The 20,603-nt window shown below is 42.2% G+C and overlaps 1 protein-coding gene across 2 annotated transcripts; it reads right to left on the reverse strand.

The window, feature by feature from the left end:
• Positions 1 to 3,089: 3,089 nt before the first annotated feature.
• LOC132984035 (cingulin) lies at positions 3,090 to 19,795 on the reverse strand. Of its 2 annotated transcripts, none has more exons than XM_061050647.1 (20): positions 19,643 to 19,795; positions 13,460 to 14,380; positions 13,254 to 13,324; positions 13,093 to 13,162; positions 12,879 to 12,974; positions 12,084 to 12,205; positions 11,679 to 11,790; positions 11,288 to 11,500; positions 10,366 to 10,514; positions 9,475 to 9,595; positions 9,142 to 9,354; positions 8,745 to 8,966; positions 8,415 to 8,663; positions 8,129 to 8,299; positions 7,754 to 7,915; positions 7,316 to 7,489; positions 7,091 to 7,209; positions 5,637 to 5,745; positions 5,370 to 5,533; positions 3,090 to 4,811 (listed from the first exon to the last, which is right to left on the reverse strand). In XM_061050647.1, the coding sequence occupies exons 2-20, from the start codon at positions 14,354 to 14,356 to the stop codon at positions 4,676 to 4,678; spliced, it is 3,570 nt and encodes a 1,189-aa protein (XP_060906630.1). In that variant the 5' UTR covers positions 14,357 to 14,380; positions 19,643 to 19,795; the 3' UTR covers positions 3,090 to 4,675. The 2 variants fall into 2 exon arrangements, with proteins under 2 accessions (XP_060906630.1, XP_060906628.1); XM_061050645.1 differs by having other exon boundaries at positions 13,254 to 13,351.
• Positions 19,796 to 20,603: the final 808 nt, after the last annotated feature.

Genomic DNA, 20,603 nt, shown 5'->3' on the forward strand with positions numbered 1-20,603 from the left:
TATATTTTAAAAAGATATGTGCAACTTTTTCTGTTGTTTAACAGCCAACTTTTAAAATCCTGGCCAAAACCACCCTGACTCTCATATGACGATGAACACAAAGAAAGTTATTTATAGCACTGATGTACTGGAATGATTAATCCCCCTCTCATTATCCTATTATTTATCTTTGTAAATGTACAAGCATAGAAACAGGTTTGTGCTGGTGTCTTTATTACAGCATCCAAACCCTTACAGAGTTGTATTTCCACTCGTGGGTCACCTGGAGGCGGATGTAAATATATATCCACTATTGGGCTGTTTTCTTTCTGAGCAAACATTATTATGAAATAACAAACACACCAGGATTTCAAAATAAAACACACCCAGCTCTTGCCAAATCATCCCTTTGGGTTTTAAGTAATGCCTGGAAAACTGGAATGATATGGAAACCCGTTCCCGCCCATGGAAAATATGTTCACACGTAAGTTACAGGCTGGCAAAACAGGTACAGTACACAGCACGATACACTGTACAGGTTTGGTTACACAGTATGGGAAGGTGTAGTATCACGGACACTGCTTCTGGTTCTACTGCAAATATGAAAGGTGTGACTGAAAGCCAACAAATTTGCTCCAAGGAAAGAATTTAAAGTTCAATTCCTGGCAGCCACAAGAGTGGAAGGGGCCTCTTTGTAGATCAATCGCACAAAAGCACCACAGGGGCAACAGTAAATCTGTAAAAAAAAAGCAGCAAGAGACCTGAACTCTTCTGAGGCACAGACGTCATTGTGGAGTCTCAAAGTCTCAAACAAAGTCATGTTAAAGCTGCCAATGTGCCAAATAGAATGTAAACACATAAATAACCAGAGGACTTTCAAAGAAGCTTACTTTCATGTTTTTTTTTTCTCTCTGAGGCACAAACAATAACCCAAGTCATACAATTTTTGGCTCGAAGAATAAAGGCCTAGCTTTTATTCCCACTCCCCTTACGGCGATTTCCCCTAGATTTAGATGTGAGTTGGAACAACAGTCGCTGGTGTTACATGTGGGATTATCTTCTGATGTCACAATTTACTTCACAAATATCTTGGAGCTCTGTGGAAGTTTCCTCTCACGTTTCACATGGATCTCGTTTGACCTGGCAGGCTGGCACATTCCTATCGTTCTTCACCCTGAGGTGCTCCTGGCAGAAACCGTCCATCAATGCCCACAGTACCAACTCCAAGAGACAGGTCTGTGCTGCTGGAAGACGCCTGTTTGTACCAGCGGAATCATGATTACACAATTGAAACAAAATGAATATGCCTTTAATCTGAGGAGATTCTTAAGTATTTTTCACCCTTTTGAGCTCATTTAACAAGAAGTGTTTGTGAGTATAAAAAATGTGTAAATATGTCCACAAATGGAAAATCAAGCCTCTCCCATCAGCTCTCAGCTGCTCTGCCCACTGCTTATCACAGTTCATTCAAAATCAAGACTTCAGTCTATGAAACAAAACAAATGGAAGAGCACATGAACTTTTATGAGCAGCTAGCTAGCTTCACACAGAACACAGCGCTTGTCCTTGTCTATCTCATAAACATATCAGTGTCATCTAAACAATCAGACACTCAGTCACAGTAGTTCTGATGATCAAAAACAATTCTGCAACAAGAGATTAGAGGCTAACACAACATGGCTGTAGGGTGAGTGAATGGCATGTCAACACGTGCAGCTTATGGAAACAGTACAGGTCACATACAGAGTGTACTTTTGGGATAACGCAGGATATAATGTGACCCAATGTAAAGGATCAGTAATCAATGTTATTTGTTTATATCTGTGCATATTCTTCCATGACGTATTGCAAAGTGTCTCTCTAAAATCGTGCTTGAGCTATGAAAAACACAGATCTGTAATCACCAACATGTGATGTGTGTTATTGTGACACGCACATTTTGTTTACACACTGATTATAACGAATAATGAAGGGCTCAGCGAGCTCCTGTAGCCTGTATTAAATAGCCGTACACACTCTTAAACACACAATTCTCTAGAACTCAGCTCTAGATAAAACATGTTTAGTTTCCAGAGAAGCACCGCTCCACTGCCAGGTCCTAATCTGTCTCAATCATTCTCCTTCAATAATGGCAATGATTGACTGAGCAACCCAATGATATTATTGTGTTTCTGTCCATCTGATGTCAGAAAGTGTCTGGCATTTAGCTGTTTTTGGTATCAACCGACTCCTGAGGGGAAAGCTCCATATTTTTCAACTAATGTATTTTCTAACCATGTCTGCATGGCTGATCAGTTTGGTTGTTTTTCCATCTATAAATCAGATTCCTGATGCAGATGAACAAAAGAGATTGGCACAAAAGAGCGAACCATGAAGTTGCAGGCTCCACAGCTGAACCACGAAGTGAAGGTCAGTGTAGAGCTTATTAAAACCACTGAGAGCTTTGTATCGTGCTATTTCTCTGCACATTCAAAACGAGGAACCACTTAAATGTCCACAAATTAGAACTTCATAAAGTCATGTAATAAAAGAACCAACCCAAGAAGCTGTTCGTTTGTTTCACCTGGTATCATAAAAAGAGATAACTTTCCTAGTAGATCTATAAAAGAACTGTACACACTACATTTAATAGACCATGAGCAACTTTATGTGACACTCTCGAGTACATCTTAATGGAATAGAATAGGTGTCTATTGTATCTGTTGAGGGTCAAAGAGTGTTCAATGAAGCCTTTGAAACTGACTTTTCTTTAGGAAATATAATATAGTTAGAGATATTTACACTGTTATTTGATACTGTAGTCCCTTTTTGCTTTAGGTGAAATGTAGAAGAAGACAATTATTTTAGGGCTTTTATTGTAGAGTTAGGACAGTGGATAGAGTTGGAAATCAGAGACAGAAAGAACGGGGAATAACATGCAGGAAAGGAGCCACAGGTCAGATTCAAACCCGGGCCCCCGTCAGGAGGACCACAGTCCCCACACATGGAGCACTCACTTACCACCACGCCCCAAAGAGGAAGTGTTTTTAATCCTAAAATATGCAAACATGCAGTGTAAACACTGTAATCTGCATTTATTACAAGGGAACATAAAGAATTAAACAAATAAATAGTTTTAATGTGGCTAACTTTTTATTCAATAGAAAAAAAGATCCATCTTGTGAAATACAGTCACAGTAGGGTTTATTTCCAGTGAACAAGTTTGTAGCAACATCTTAATAAAAAAAAAACCCATCATCATCATCATACTCAACAGTCCAACAAATCAAATTAAAGTACCATTTTTCAGTTCACGGGAAAAAACGAGATGAACACTAAATTGCAGAAAACTGTATTTCAATTATATCTCAGATTGTTCACACTGTGTACAAAAATCAACCAGAACAGTCTACAAACATGAAATACAAACACTTTACAAAAAGAAAGTCAATTACAAATATTATTTTTATAATAAGGCATCATATTGAAATGATGAGAATATATAAGTGAGTTAAAGTAGTGGAATGCATAGAAATTGTGCAGGATCTACAAATAAACTGACTTTTCTTTTTTCAGACACAAAGTTATTTTAGTCTTTATTCTTCTCATTTTAAAGTGGACCACCACTTTCAAACAGTCAGTTATATTCTCACAAAGGACTGAAGCTTCATCCTTTATGTTGTGAACCACAAACAGACACAATAACATTCTGTTGTAGCTTTTCTAGGAAACAAATACAGAGAATAAAGACTCAGCCAGGTCAGTTATCAACAAAGCATATTCAAGGTTTACAGTAGTGATTTATTATTGTGTCTTTCTCCAAGAAAAAAACCTGTTCGAGATATTTACCAGTGTCAAACGCTCTCATTTTATTTGAACAATCCAGCATTCCTGAACTGTGCACCACGTGACAAAGATTGGAGGGTGGAGTGAATGCCTCCTCTAAAACTATTTTATAACAGAGATATATTCCAACCTTAGAAAAACACCAAAAATATATTTTTTTTCATGTAGATAAATTCCAGATTTCATAAAAAATCATATATTTTTCAGTGTCAAACCATTCGATTTGGTGAGGATAACCAGCATAAGATTTGCAGATTTATAGTTTATTGTTCAGTTTCTTGTGCAATCATGAAGCGATCAGCATTTGGTCTGTGTGTTCAGTAGTGCTGCTAAGTTCTAGTAGTGCATGTCTGGGGACAGACATTTGAGCTCAGTCAACAGGTTAACTAAACACAATAAAAATTAACTAGTACCAAAAAAATACAAGAGGTATTTTCCATGTATGTGTTTCTGTGCTCCTAACATTGTTTCTCTCCTACAGGCCCTGTTGTTGTATTTTTCATTGTTTTTTCTCGTTACTTCTTAGTAGTGTGTTTGCTTGTGTTTGGCAACAATGCAATGGTGTCCTTCCAACTGTACCATAAAGCACAACCGTGTATGCCGTGGGCCGAAGGAAATTCCTTTAAATGCAGAGGATGTTTTGCTTCCTTTCATTCACTCTGAAGTGGAAAAATCATTCTCCCACTGACCTCTACAGTATGTTCTTTACCCCCCATCCTCCCCCCCCCCACCATTGTCCTTATTGTACACCATTCTGCCTTGTGGCTTCCCTCCTAGTCTACATAGAAGCTAAGATACACTTCCCTCTTTCTTCTCCTACTTTAGTGCTACGTTTTCTCGCCCTTACCCTGTCACTGAAGTGCTTTTTATTTTAACAGGAGCTGGTCTGCAGGTTGCTCTCAGTGAGGATGGAGGTGATGGTGGAGGGATCGTACAGACTGTCGTCATCATCTGAGCTGAGGGCTGATGAATCCAAAGCTGGCCGCATTGCTGCTTGGGCCTTTCTCCTGTGACACATAATGATTGTTAACATCATCACTGCCAAAAAAAAAATACAATTTCACACAATTAGATGTATTTGGAAGTAGCTTTCATCAAAAAAAGTATTGCTGCTTGAATGATCATAGTGCTCCCTCTGCTGGTGATATAAGGGAAAAACATTCATTCTCTTGTCTAGAGGGAGACTTTAATTTCCCCCCCTGTGGTACATGAGTAATGTGCTGATTTTTTTTTAATGGAACATCTCTCCACACTTAGGAGATTGTAGATCTGTTTTACACACATCACATTGTGAAATCCTGCCCCTCAGGGAGTCTGTGTGAGTCTCTACCAGGTGTTTCTAAGTGTGTCTAACAGCCGAGGAATCTGGGTTCACTACTAATAGCATCATTTACATGCAGTTTTATTCACTCTGTGACAAAAGAGGAGATGGTGTCTCTCTCTCGCTCTCTTGCCCACATTCTCTGTGTTAATCGGGCTGCCAGGAAGTGTGTTACATAATCACTAAAAAAAAATCTCACACTGTGAGTAACAACATAAGAGACAAAGACAAGGGAAATGCTCACTTGAGCTCAGTCTCCAGAGCTGTGACTCTTCCCTGCAAGGCGTCTTTGAGCTCCATCTGTTCCTCCATGTCTCTCTGAGCCTTTCTCCTCAGACCATCTATCCTCTCCAGCTCTGTTTCTCCTTCATCCACCTGCCTCTTCAGAGCCTTCACCCTCAGAGCCAGCTGTGACAAAGAAAACAGTTAAAGTGCAGTTTGATTGTGTTCTCTTTTTTCTTTCATATCTATGCCCAAACACTGACATGACATTGGTGGGGGATGTGTCTACCTGGTCTCTCTGTTCAGTGTGTGTATGTCTCTCCTCATCCAGTGCCATATTGAGTTCCTTCAGCTTTCTCTCCAGACGTCGTTGAGACCCCAACACCGAGTTCTTCTCCCTTGACATTCAAATGAGAGAGGAAGACCATAAGACATGTACGCAGGTTGAGGAGTGATACTTTCCTCCATTTCAACTCCTGCCAAAATGCCCTGGAGCAAAACATTCACTACCTCATTGCTCACATGAAGATTCTCTGTAGCCAAATAAGGTCTGTTTTACTGGACTCTCTGATGTATACATGCATGTTCAATTAAAGGGATACTCCACCCATTTGCATTAAGATTAAGATTAAGATTAAACTTTATTGATCCCCGCAAGGGGAAACTTCTGTTTTTACACTCTGCAAGTCATGCAACACACACATAGGCTGAAATATACACATGCACAAACAGGATCCTATGGACATGCACTAATGGAGAGATGCCAGAGTGAGGGGGCTGCCCACAGTGGGCGCTACTGAGCTGATGGTAGGGTGGGGGGGGGGAGTATTTTTGAATGGTCGTGCATCCTGCCATCATTTTCCCCTGAGACGGGAAATCTTTGTATTTCTTGTCTGCAAAAGGAGTTTCCGATGACGCAAAAATCGTCATTTTGCGTCAGCGGCGGCTGTTGTGGTTAGCGGGGTGAAACTACAACACTAGTTCCTCATATTTTCGACCACTGAAGCTACAGACCAATCACAGATCAGTGGGTGGGAACTCACTCCCAGAATCGAAACTTAACGTCCGCCATGCTAACAGGCTCTACGGAGAAAGCTGATAATGGCGAAAAAAAAACATGTTACAACTTCAAACTGATATGGATGAAGGGGATTTTGAAGGTCTTGTGCTTGAATCGGATGTTCGTGGCTATCTTTACGAGCCACAATATAGCAGCGAGGCGGCTGCTGCAGGTCTCCTGCCGTGGCTGCTGCAGCCAAAGCAGCAGTGTCGGCGGCGGTGTGGACGAGGAGCCCGGGGCCGGCTCGAGCTGGGGCAGACTGGTGGTGTTGGTGCTCTCATTGTTTGTCTATGGACACAGACATAGAGTCTGTTTTCTGCCAGGAATTTCCAAGATACCAATTCAATACTGGAAGAAATCTCGGAATCAGTTGAGGAAATGGCCTTTTGTGTTGTAGTAATTGTCTGTAAATATAGGACCTTAGTGGGAGTGGCCTGCGGTGCTGTGCATTCTGGGAGTTAGTGTCTTTCATCCACATGAGCCAAAAAGACACTTTCTGCTATTTCTCGGTCAAGAAGGCACCAATTTCAAAATGTATTTCACATTTCTACTACATACATGACCCAATGTCAGTACAGATTCATGTTTCAACGGTGAAGTATCCCTCTAATGTGATTTTCCCCAGCTGGTGACAATCACATTTCATAGGGAGTGATCCAAAATATAGATCTGTTGCATTGTACCTTTCCTCATTCCTTAGGAGCTCCTCCAGCTCCTGGATCCTGTTCTCCAGCTGGGAGACTCCAGCTGAGGAGCGAGACTGGCCCTCCATGTCGGCCACACGACTCCTCAGCTCCTTCAGCTGCAGGGACAGACAGCGCAGATTAACAATGCACATAATGTTATCTAGTATTTAATTGTAGGCCGAGAATTGTAGACAGCATTCAGTAAGTTAGTGTGTTATGTACATGTCTCTCCATGGAGTTCTTGTCCAGCTCCAGGTCCTGTTTGGATGATCTCTCCTGCATGAGCTCAGAGCGGAGCTGATCAATCTGATCTCTGCTCCTGGCCACCCTGTCTATCATCATTTCCGCACTGCCTCTCTCCTCCTCCAGCTCCAACTCTAAACGCTTCAGCTTGTCCTGACAGAGACACAATATATCAACTTTTATTAGATGCTCAAAACCTAGACAACATGCCCTGTATAAGCCCTCAAGAGAAATCTGGAGGCGTTCATCTTCAAATACAGTTGATCAGCTGTACTTCCTTAAAAGTGTGCAGAAGCACAGAATGTTATACTAACAACACATGCAGGTCACAGCTATATCTGTTACAGCAGAGAGCCCTGTAGTCATGGTTATTCTCCAGAGTGGATTATGCTGATTATGCAGATGCACATATCTTACCTCCAGTATGCGAACCTCCCGAGTTTTCTCATTGAGGCCGTTTTTGCCAGCCTCCAACTCTCCCTCCACGTGGCGCAGTCTGTTGGAGAGGAGCTCTTTATCCAGCTGGTGGTTGTCTCTCTCCTCACACACCAGCAGAAGCTCCTTCTTGTGCCGTGACATCTAGTTACATTTATCATAATGTTAAAAAAACAGAAATGCTATGCTGAATGATGATCACTGTGTTGTTTTGCATGCAGATACATGAATACAATCATTCAAGCGTGCAGCATGAATATTATCTGTCACAACTATTGAAAACATTCAGACCAGAATCATTTTCATAACAAAAACAACGGGCGAGTAAGCATATACACAAGCGCTCAAAGCACACACTTCTTCCTCCAGTCTCCTTAGATGTGTGCGACTTCTTTCCACTTCACTGTGAGCGTCGTTTCCGTGACGTTGCACCTCCTGCATTTCCTTGCGTGCCCTCTCCCTCTGCTCCTCCAGCTGAACCCGGAGAGCCTGCGTCTCCTCCCTTGAGGACCCGGTCAGAGACTCGTACTGACAGAGACAAACAAACAGGAGGGATCATTTTGGTCTAATTTGCAGATAGTTCAAACTACAGAGGTTGTTGTTGTTTTTTAAAGGTAGAAAATGAAACTCTGCTTTTGTTTACCTCTCTGTTGAGTTTCTCCAGAGCTTTTCCCTGTTGTCGTTCCATCTCCTCCAGCTGGTTGATTGTCTGTTTCAGCGTCTCCTTCTCTTTCTCCGTCTCCTCCAAACGCAGGCTGAGCTCTCGTTGCTCCTGGCTCAGTCTGGAAGCTTTCCTCTTGGATTCATCCAGCTCAGATCTCAGCGCTCGGGCCTCAGTGTGGAGGGCGAGCTCTGCCTCGGAGCTCTCAGTGGCACTGGTCTGCAGCAGAGCCTGAGAAAAATCATAGAGGGCGCCCAATTATGCTTCAATACTTCAGAAACCCTGATGGATGTAAGAATGGATGTATCTTACTTCAAGACGTGACAGTTTCTCTCTGAGACGTGTGTTGGCCTCCTCCTGCTCTTTCTGGGCGTCTTCGAGCGTTTTAATGTCCATGTTGGCTGTATTGAGACGGTTGTTTGTGGCCTTCACTTCCTCTTCAGCTAATGAGAGTTTCTCTTTTAGCTGGCTCGCTTCACCACGTGTCTCATCGAGTTTCTGCTCCAGCTCTGTGATGATGGCCGGGTTTGGAAGCTGCAAAGAGTGCATTTAGGGAACAAACATGATAGTAAGAAATACATGACATTTTATGATAAAAATATGAAGCAAACAGTATTTTCAATATGAATCTAATCATCCAATCCAATCTGTAACTACCAGAAAAAATCTGTCCAGGGTCCTTTGTCCCCAACTGGAAAATGTAACTAACCCGTTTGTTTTTCTCCTGTGCCTTTGCAAGGTCCTCTTTGCCCTTCTGTAATTGGTCCTTTAGCCTGTCAATCTCATACTTCAGCTCCGCCTCCTGGTTCTGGTGAGATTTTTTTAAAGAGATGACCTCCAAGACTTTCTTGTCAAAGTCTGTCCTCAGCTTCTCCACCTCAGACTTTGCCTTCTGTAGCTCAGCCGTGCATCGCTGAAGTTCCTGCACAGAAACATTGGACGGCTTGATGGTCAAACGCTTCACTTTTTTGTGAAACAGATCAGGTGATTTATCGGTTTCTGATCACCTGGGGTTGAGTGTTTTTTTATTTATTTACTGCACCTGGTTGAGAGTCTGTGTGGCACCGGGGTCAGGTATTTGTTGTTTCATGTTGCTCACTTTGTCCTGCAGCTCCTTCAGTTCCTCTTCAAATTCATCTTTTTCCAGACGGGTTTGCAGCAGTCTAAAGAAAATCATATTGAATATCGTCAGTCTGTGAAAATCAATATATGATGCTGTTTTAAGTAATGATTTGTTACCTGAACAGCAGCAGTTTGATGGTTAAGGTGATTCATGACAAATAGACTTACTCTACTGTGAGGTTGTCTATCAGTATATAGGTCATTATTCATTCATTATTATCATATTAATACAGACAGTAAATCAGCTACTAAAGCAAATCAAAGTCCACATATTTCTAAATAAAGAAACCGATGACCGTCCACACTACTTGTCTGAAGAAGTAAACGCCAAAGAATGAAATCATCACTCCCTGAAGCTCGAGGGAGCATTAGTTCTGCTTAACCGCAGGACTAACTAAAGGTCCATATTCCCAAATAAGAAGCTGTAACTGTGAGACGGAGGAGGTTCCTGGACTTTGTTTAAACTTTGATCATCTGGATGCTTTAAATAGATTTGAATAAGGACTGTAGGTGTGGATGGCCTTTGAACTACAGACAGTTAGCACATCTACAGCTCTGCACATCTAAACACAAATGCTGCTCATTAGTGGCTCTCACGGTGTCGCGGGGCTGCTGCGTTGCTCTCTGACAGAAAGTGGGAGAAACAGTGACCAGGTGGAATGGAAAGAGAGGAGATGGATGCATGTTAGTAGTACAGTAGGTACAAAGAGGAACCATGAGAAGACACTTATGGAATCCATGTCCAAGGAGGAGAAGTGTAAAAATCCAGGTACCTGATACTGAAAAGACGTTCTGAACAATATGGACTCACTCTTGTTTGGTTGTCCGGAGTTCGTCTCTGGTGGCGTGAAACTGCTCCATCCAGTGGCTGCTCTCGTCCCTACAATCCTCCAACTGCTGCTGAAGGGTGCGAATGGATGCATTGACACGTAAACGCTCTGCCTCGATCCCTGCGTGAGACTGAAAAACAAGAGAGAGGAACTGAGAGCTTGTTTGATGATTACCCTTCCTTTTGTTGGACGTAAATAAATGCAGACAGATAGATCTGCCCAAGCGTTAGATAGATAGATTTCATATTCACAGATTCAGATCCAGATATGTTCCACTGGAAGTCAACTGATAACATAAGATCCATTATCTATAACGCTTTTCCCATTCTGGGTTGCAGGGGGCTGGAGGCGATCCCAGCTGTCATTGGTTCGAGAGGCGGGTACAACCTGGACTGTTTGCCAGTCAATCACAAGGCAGAGATATAGAGACAGACAACCAGCCACATTCACATTCACACCTACGGGCAATTCAGAGTCACTAATTGACCTAACGAGCATGTCTTCAGACTGTGGGAGAAAGCCGGAGTACCCTGAGAGAACCCAGCCATGCATGGGGAGAACATGCAAACTCTACACAGAGAGGCCCTGTCCCACAGGCATTTGAGCCAGGAACCTCCTCGCTGTGAGGCAGCAGCTCTAATGTGCTCAGTACATCTTTCTATGTCACTTTCTCTTTCACCTTCCTGGCTATATTCACTGAGAAACTAAATCTGCAGGGCTCTGATTGATCTCATCATAATCCATGTATCCTTGGATGGTTGCTGTAGAAACTAAATATAAAAAAATATTTCTTAACCGGAGTATCTGCTAATTGTCGAAACAGAAAGATTGTCACTGCGAAAGAAAAAGAAAATGTCAGGCATGTTGGGGAGATGTCTCCCTGCGCTGTGTTTGTGTTCACACCTGAGACACCTGCTCCATGCTGCTGCGGAGCTTCTCCATGTCAACGCTGTACTGCTCTCGGAGCGCCTCGATCTCTTTATCGTGCGTGGCCACCTCCTCCTTCAGCGCTCCTTTCAGGGCTGTGAGCTCCCTCTCTCTCTGTCTCAGCGACTCCTCCAGCTTCTGTTTCAGCTGGCAAACATCCATCAGCTGCGCCTCACAAGACATCAGATCCTGCAGGCAGAAGAAATGTAATTTTGACTTAAAATAATACAAATAAAAATGTTGTTTTGAGATGCAGTGATTCTACAAACAGTCACATTTCTCTTGAACAGAATTAACCAAAACTGGCAGGAGATAGCTCCTGTGTTTCTGTTGAAGTGTGACTTTTCTGAGTAATTTTCAGCAGTACCTTCTTGTTGCCGTTTTCTCTCCTCAGTTCATCCTGAAACTCAGCCAGCTGGTCCTCCATTTCTCTGACCCGTACCTCTGCATTCTCTCTATCCATACGCAGCTGAGTCAGCCTGCGAGGAAAAGAGGACATACACACAACACAATGATTATTTGTACTTCATTGACCCTGGCATACTTGTGAGTCATGTGAATTAGTTTGAGTAACTTCTTGTTCCATGACATTGTGTGGAGAGTGTGCTTGAAAACAAAGTGGGCTTGTCATGCTGCCCTCTAACTCCAGCCAACCAAGACTCACAGACAATGGTACCATGCCCCTTCCTGAATCCCCCTCTGTGTGTGTGTGTGTGTGTGAGTGTGTGTGTGTGTGTTTGAATGAGTGCACTGTATGCTTTTGTGTCCTCACTCTGATTGTGTTTCATTTAATTCTTTCTTCTTCCGGTCCAGCATCTCCCGGAGCTGCAGGTTTTCATCCAGACAGGACTCCAGCTCAGCTTTCAGAGCGGGATCAGAATTGCTAACAGAATCCTGAACACGGGCATACATGATGAATAAATGAGAGAGCAGGGAAACATTAGACACCAGGTAGCTCTGCTGGGAGAAACAATGAGCTTTGAGGAAAAGGTTAAAGCGGTCCTGCATTGGCCCGCTGATCAATATGCATAAGGGATTAAGTTCTTAGGAGCTATTAAAGATTAAGACCTGCCCACCTTCCTCTAACCAACATATAATGAGTCATTATTGGAGTTAGAAGATTGTGTGTGTGTGTGTGTGTGCACCTCTGACTGGCCCAGAGGGCTTTAAGGATTAATCGTCGGATTAATCTGAAGCACACGCCAAGGAACCCCCAGCTCTCCTGGTTAGATTAGTTTAAAAGAGATACAAACTCTGAGGACAGTTTCTCACTCCAATCAGCCAACAGCTTCCTTTAGCTGATAGTTGGGTCTCTTACTTCAAGTAGTCTTGGATGAGTTTTCTTTATGTGATGAATTGGCTTTCTGCACCATGTGTTTAAGGCTGATTTCAGGTAGAATGTTAAATCCTCATCCGTAAAGTGAATATAGGGCACACATTCTCATCATGTCTTATCCTTCTGCTATGATTTGTAAAGATAATCCATGGCTAACTTGGGTTTTCTAGTCCTAAATGGAACTGCAGTCAAAATGTAATATCAGAGGTCCTTTATTTGTGTTTGTCTTACCCTTCTTTCTGCCTGCAGGGCAGCTTGTAGTTCACCTATTTTTCTTTCAAGCTCTCTCTTCTCTCGGATCCACTCCTCCTGGGCCCTGTCCATGGGCTGTTGAAGAAAAAAGAATCAAAATGGACATACTTGTAAACGTTGAATGTACCTAATACATGAGCCTGTGAAGGAACACGCCTTTACAGAGTTACAAAACTTTAGAAAAAGGACCAACCTTAAGATTCTGAATCTTCTGAAATATGACTTTGACTTTGTGATTGATGACAACATCGCTCTCGTTTGACCTTAGGGAAGACACAGAGATTAAACTAAATATTATTATTTTTTACTGCCTTATATCACAACAAAACTTGAAATTTAGACTCCAAGTCATACCCTTGTCTCAGGATGTTGTAAATAGTCTGCAAGACCTGCTCGTCCTCGCCGCTCATCTCTGCAGTCTGACCCTGGTCCAGTAAAAGGTCAGGTTTCACCTTAAGATACAGATCAGAAAACTACTCTTGCAATGTTGCATTCTATGTGATGTCCGGAGCAGACTTAAATGTTTTATTGCTAAGCATTGAACTTGATTTTATTCTTACTTGTGCCTCAGTCAGAGTGGCCTGCGGTGTCTCTACAGCGGCGTATCTCCCCGGTGCAGTCCACTGATTAGCGGAGTGTTTGGGAAATGTGACAGGCGTCTGGCCGCGTCCAAGGCTGCTGTTAGCTGAGGACGGAGGCGAGTTGTAAGGGTTTGGGGTTAGGAGAGGAGATGTAGCTCTGGGATCTTGGCTTCTCTGTTGACCTGGACTGTTACCTCCAGAAAATCTATTTATGAGATTGTTAACAGGAGTCTGCTTCTGATTTGAGTGATCTCTTTGACGCGGAGGGTCTGGGTAAGACCGATCGCTCCTCACTGATCCCACTGAACCGTTGAGCCCTGCTTTATACGAACCCTCCCACATATTTCTTTCCATGTCTTCTTCTCTACCACCGCCACGCCGGCCCTGCTCTCTCTCCCCCCTCACCCCAATTCCTCCATCCAGGTTCCCATAACTCCCAGACTTCCCATCCCCTGGGGGCCTGGACAGCTGGAACTCCTCATTACCTGCTCCTCCCTCTCCATCCCTCTCCAGCAGTGATCCATGAGACTGAGCCCGACGTAATGCTCCTCCCTGCCCTCCCACATCTTCCCCCTGTGTCCCTGTGTTATCTCTCCTCCGCGGAAGACTGCTGTAACTAGGGGGGTAATGCGTCCTGAGTTGGACCCCATAAGAGTCTCCTTTTTCTCCATCCTTCAGGACCACATATGGCTGCCCGGCAATACCCTGCACCCTGACTGCTACACCGTATTTGGAGGTGGTCTGAGTCTTGGTCTTGGTCTTGGGCTGGGGCTGGGGCCCCGGCTGGCCCCCGCCGGTGTCATAGAGGTCATTGATGAAGCGGATCTGGACACCATAGTCCACTGGGGTCTTTTGACCTGAAGAAGGTGCGCTCATACTGGTGCCAGAGCAGAGAGAAAGCTAAGAAGAAGAGGAAGAAGAAGAAAGTTATGGTTAGATTTCTGATAGCTATCTGCCCTCGACTCACAGGATACATATTCTGATACTCTGGTCTAGTATTACCCAACATATCAATAATGATAACGTATTAATGAGTTTTGTCCTGCTGAATTTGAAGCTAGGCAAAAAATCTGAATTTTATTGTTATAGGATATGACCATTCACAATAAAATCATTACAAAAGTCTGAATATATCACAAAAATTCATTTCTGTTACTCAGCATGTGTGCATTTTACTCATCTGATGGAAGCCTGAGTACCATGGCCATGCTTTCACACCATTTTGATGCAGTCAGATGAAGCTAAAGCTAACTATTAGCTACCCTCAGTTAATTGTTACCAATATAATAGTAAAAGAAAAGTGTTTTTTGATTCCTTGAGTAATCAGGAGGGACATGTTTCAAACACAAGTATTGTGTAAACACATGAAAAACAGCATACAGACAGAAACTGTGAGTTAGAGCTGATGTGCAAACTTTCATATTTTGGGCGCTATTTCTCTTTATATCATTTTGCAAAATTAAACAACGTATTGAACATGACATATTTGTCTCACATTGTGCAGTCATAATTGTATGACACTATGTTATTTCATTTTTAGTTTTTGTTCAAAGTGACTTATGAAAGAGTGTTGATGTGTTCATATTTTCACTGTTTACGAAGTTACTCATACATTTTCTCATTCAGTATTCTTTAATACACAATGACAAAATGAATCTGTGCTGAGATTTTTAATTTAAAAAATGTGCTTTTTAGGGGGTCCCGTCAGCCTTATGATTAGTGCATGCACCCCATGTACAGAGGCTAAAGTCCTTGAGAGTGGACGGCCCGGGTTTGAATCTGGCCTGTGGCTCCTTTCCCGCATGTCGCTCCCAACAATCGCCCCGATTTGTGTCCTATCTCTAAAAGAAAAGCCCAAAAAAGCCCAAAAATAAGTCATAAACAAATAAATCTATTTATTGCTTTCTAGAAGACATAATTATCTTGCGATATAAACAGCACATGTCAAAATCAGTATCTAACATCAAAGTGCAGTTTCAGGAGTGCTTTGAACAAAATCTCAGATCAGGAAATCACACAAAGAATACATGGACGCTTGTCAGCAAGCAACCCTGAAATGTCAAAACTGTGTAACACAAGCCTAGCCCTGCTTTGTAAAAAATACGGGCACACAGATTTATAGGCAGTAACACTCACTTTGTGGTTGCTGACTGCTTGCGTGGACTTTAACCTCAGTGCACTTCATTAGTCATTAACCTGAAAGCACACAACCACGTATCACTTTCCCTCCTAGAGCAACCCAACTTTGTGAATTTTCCCAGCCAGATACTAATCCCCTTGAAACTTAGCAGCCTTAATACAGACCAATTCCACAGCAACAAGAAGCACATTTTCATAAATTTACTCTGAATTTATGTTTCTCTTTACTCCCTGATCCTCCCTTTTTCTATAGTCTGATAGTCCTTGATGAGTAACTCTGAAACTATGTGTAATCGCTCTAGAATGATCACACCTACAGAATGAGCCGAGGTGCACCTTATCCGTCACCAGCAATGATCTGAAGCTGAACTTTCCTGATACTACATCCACTGACTGATCACACCATGCGTGTCATTAGGAGACCTCCTCCCCCATGTCATTACACCTGTACGGTTCATTAAACTAACTTCAGACCTATTACAACACTCCGTCCTGGCCTCTGCACCCTTATCCTTCCCTCCCTCAGCTTTCCAAGGTGAGAGACCGAAAGTGGGCCGAGGGACAGAAAGGGAGGGTGGAGTGAGGGAGGAAGAGAGAGAGAAAAGAAACACTCAGCTTTTCTTCTCTTATCTGTGGCTTGTGTGATAAAATCCTGAGCACAAACCCCTCCTCCCCCAAGCACACAAAGGACTGACTACAACAGTAACCATCAAATAGAAAACTCTGCCGGGCACTGACACATGCATCATTTAACACCTACGCTCACATTTGGATGTTTCTGAACAGATTTTGAAAGCTGGATGACACAGCCAAAAATCAAGCTGAGCCTTTCTCAGATGAGCATAATGAGATAAAGTCAGTAAGGAGAGCCAATACGAGTGAATTTTTAAATGTGCTGGGAGAGTGAGTTTTCTTTTCTGTGGAGTGGGAATAGATGAAAGAAAAGTATCCGAGCTGGCAGCGAGCGAAGCAACATGACATGGACGACCTTTGAGGGTATCTGTGTGCTTGTGGTGCATAAGCATCGTCAACAGACAGACATGCGCGTCAGACGTGCTCAGTTAGGTCAATCTTTATTCCACCCTTTGGGAGCCACGGAGGAAGCACCATGTCACAACACATTTGTGCAGTTGAGCATGAAGTCTGCAGCCCACTGTCTTCACAGCAAGGTCGGGCAATCATGTTTGGCACTGGAAAACGCCACAAACATGCCATATGAGGCGCACAGATGACAATGTCCATTGATTTGAGGCGATATGCTGATCTTCAGCAAGAGCCATCTATAAAGTCTAAGAGTTCCAAGTGCTCATCTGCATCTCCTCATGACTCTAATCATGCTATGCCATTGATGAAGAATGCATATCCAGCTCCCACAGCATCCTTTTGTCCTCCTGATGTGGGGCGGAAAATGAGGGCAGCAATTCTGGGAATGCTAAAATGATCCTGCGCTCCATCATTCCCCCTCCTTAACACTATCCATCTGATTACAACAAGTTTGTTTCAACAGTAACACGTCTGTCCTACTTCAAGGTTTCTCCCTAAAGCTAATGTCTTTGTACACCTCTCCAAAATAAACATCATTTTTCATACTGAAAGTAGGATAGCAAACAAGTTCTATTCTGTTCTATTTGGCTATTCAGTCACACTTTCTCAAAGCTTACTTTATTTGATAGAAAGTGACCAATTAATGATCATCCAAAACCCAAAGATTATTATTGTTATATAACTGTCAATAGAAAGAAAAAAACTCATTTGAAAAAATCAGATCATTGAGATTGTTGTGATGTGTTCAGAAATGCGTTAGTTATAACCCTTTTATAAGCAGGCGACAAGCAAAGGTCGTGACCCTGAACTTTTATTATTATAAGGATAAAACTTCTACAACAGCCCAGTTTAGTTCCGCTTAGTTGGCTTGCCCAGTTAAGAGTGTAACTGGTGAGTGTGTTTTTTTATTCTGTTGCCAGTAATGCTTTCCTGCCTGCAGTTATGCTGACGGACTCACAGCCCCTGGCCTCAAATTGGATTTTCGCACGGTAAATTGAATCGGAGCAGCTTCCCTGTTAAGATCAGAGATGGGATGGAAAATATAATTAGGATATTATAGTGTGTGTGTGTGTGTGTGTGTGTGTGTGTGTGTGTGTGTGTGTGTGTGTGTGTGTGTGTGTGTGTGTGCAGGGAAATGAACAACAGCAGTGTGTAGAGTTATGAAAGTGCCTCTGCTGAATCACAGTCGCTGTGGTATATGACGTCAGATGATTTTCTGACCCTTAAATGATACAGCTGGAGACAGCATGAAAGACTGAAGGTTGTTCAAGAAAGACATCTTAGGAGAAAACAAGTGTAGGCCCAAAGAACGTATATATGTGCTTTGTTTAATATAACATTCAATTTCTCCATCCTATACTGCATTGTAGGTATTAACAGTTAACACAGTTCAAAACCTACTGTGTTTCTAGGATGAGGAATGAATTCACAGATCGATAACGCCAACATCTTTGACAGTAACATCTCCGCTACAGTTCATAAAATACAATAAAATGAAAACCAATTTGAAACCAAACATATATTGACGTTGGTTGAACAATCAATTCATCGTCTATCTGATTCAACACTACAGCCTCCTATGAAGCCAGCAAAGTAATGCTCCAAAACTGTACTTTACTCCTTTTCCTGTAAAAGAAAATAACCTTGGAAATAAACCCTTAGAATTTAAGTTACAGTGCTGAACAAAACAGTAGCTCTCGCTCCTTGTGTCCTTAAAGGACAGGCAGCCACTCAGTCCTCAGGGTATTCACCCTCTCCATTACATTCTTCACATAAAACCAGGCCCTCTTCTTCCTCTCTCCAGTGGTCAATCCCTCTCCAAACCTGCCCCCTCTCTTCTTTCATACTCAAACAAACAGCCATTTATTCCTCTTTACTGATCTACAGACATTCATTGGCATAACAAAGAGAGACTCCAGTGTTACCACATAGTACACAAATGACACCTTATTAGGAGCACATACATGTGCCCCTCCCTGATTTATCCCACATTCCTGACACTTGTTTCTCCGCTCACTTACACAGGCTGAATGTGTCTCTCCGTGTATGTGAATAATGGGACTTTACCTGTTTACGCTGTAATATCAGACTTCCCTGTATCACTCCTTAAAGAGCTGTGAACGCAGCTAGGTCAAACCTTTTTTTTTTTTTTTGCAGTGTTTTGAAATGAAACTGTGTCAGCATATTCAGGGGCTTAAGAAGTCCAGTGGTGTAATTATTGTACCTGAAACCAACCTTCAAAGCTATAATCTGCACTCGATTCTTGCTGTATCATCAGTTTCATCTGAGTCCAGCTTCAAGTTGAAGAGCTCAAAATTGAAGTTGTTCAAAAATCTCTTCCCGAGAGTTTGCAGAAGAAACTTTTCAGGCCATTAGAATATCATGTTTCAAAGTTTCAAGGACTTAAAAGGTTTAAAATATAGTTAAATGCAGCCCTGGAGTATTTTTTACATGGCCTTAAAGGTCTCAAAATGGTTTGTCTTTTCAAACAGATTTGGTTAGAAACCCCCTGGGATAGGACAGGAATGAGATATGGGCAATGCGTTAACATTACACTTGTTCTGGAGAGAAAAGCTTTACAATGTGACTTGTTTTGGTTTTAAATACCATATTTCTACCTGCAGTAACTTTGAGACACCTGTAAAGTACTTTGAGGGCAATAAAAGTCCTCTCTTACATGTGTTTTTACCAAATATTGCCGGGATATTCACGCTGTCTTGAAGTATTGTTTACGTTAGCTTGGAGCACTTGTTTCATTAAAGTTACGTTAGCTGTAGAGCTACACAAGCTAACAGAAACATCTTAGTGACTCAGTACTGATATAATCACATATTATCCAACTCACTCAAGAAAACAAATGAGCTACACATAACATTTGAAAACCTCCCACGAAGCCCTGTAACTGTCTGACAGGTCGTGTCTGTCTGGTTTAGCTGTCTGGCTTTCAGAAGACCAAAACCAACCGAATATTATCTCTACCTTTCAACTTTCCCCTCCGATCCTCAGTGAAACTTCTCTTCCCTTAGGTTGACGATGATTCGAGTTTCTTCCACAAAACGTCCATTAAAGTCCACACGAGAAAAGTGGTTGGAATAAAAACTCACAGTAACAAGTTCATTCTGCGCCGACTGCAACCTGTTACCTTTGTCGGGGATGTAACCGTCCCGCCCAGCCTCCCCTGAGGGACCGCTGTGATTGGGCCAAAGAGGTCACTTGGGCGGGACTATAGATATGAGCTACGTTTGCTATTGGTGGATTCTATACGTCACTTAGGTACTGTGCTGGAGCACTGCTTGACCTTTGATTGATAAACAGAGGCCTTACACTTAAATAAAACAACAAACAAAGACCATGAAAGTAAAACGTATCTTGACATTAAATTCCATTCTTACGAATCAGTGGTAGAGCAAGATGGATACAGTATTTTGTGCCTCATTATGTTATATTTCCCAGAATTACCATTAGATGGCGCAACTAACTACCAGCTGGTAGTCAGCATCATCCAAAGCTCTTGGATTAAGTCCCCGACACTTTAAAACAAGTGCAGGACCTATCAGGGGACTGACTATGTAAATGAGCTGCTGATAATAGACATGCTATGTACTTGAGTATCTAGCATCTTTCCTACTTATAATGTTGGCGTGTTTTGGGTTTAATGTGCCATTTACTTTAACTCTTTGATGAAATCTTGATATGACTTTATTCAAAATAAATTGTATTCACGATTTAATAACGGTATCTCAGTTCAATTGTGATTATATGTATATAGGCTGTAATGTTTGTTATCCACAGCTGTAGTTGCCTAACCTCGCTGGAACAAAAAAAAAAACATTTTAATCTTAACTAACCTTCCCTGGTTAAATAAAGGATAATATTTCATGGAAAAATACATGTAGGCTACACAAATCCGCTAAAGCACATGTTAAGAGTTATTTTTTGT

Source organism: Labrus mixtus, chromosome 11 (assembly GCF_963584025.1).
Source record: "Labrus mixtus chromosome 11, fLabMix1.1, whole genome shotgun sequence".
NCBI classification, from domain to species: domain Eukaryota; kingdom Metazoa; phylum Chordata; class Actinopteri; order Labriformes; family Labridae; genus Labrus; species Labrus mixtus.

Bases quoted from the DNA above. Each gene is read 5' to 3' on its own strand.
- LOC132984035 (XM_061050645.1), bottom strand. From the start codon at position 14,356: ATGAGCGCACCTTCTTCAGGTCAAAAGACCCCAGTGGACTATGGTGTC. The intron at 12,975-13,092 runs GTTGGTCCTTTT...TTTCTTCAACAG, and splicing joins AGAAGATTCAGAATCTTAAG to CCCATGGACAGGGCCCAGGA. The intron at 7,490-7,753 runs GTAAGATATGTG...TGTCTCTGTCAG, and splicing joins GGGAGGTTCGCATACTGGAG to GACAAGCTGAAGCGTTTAGA.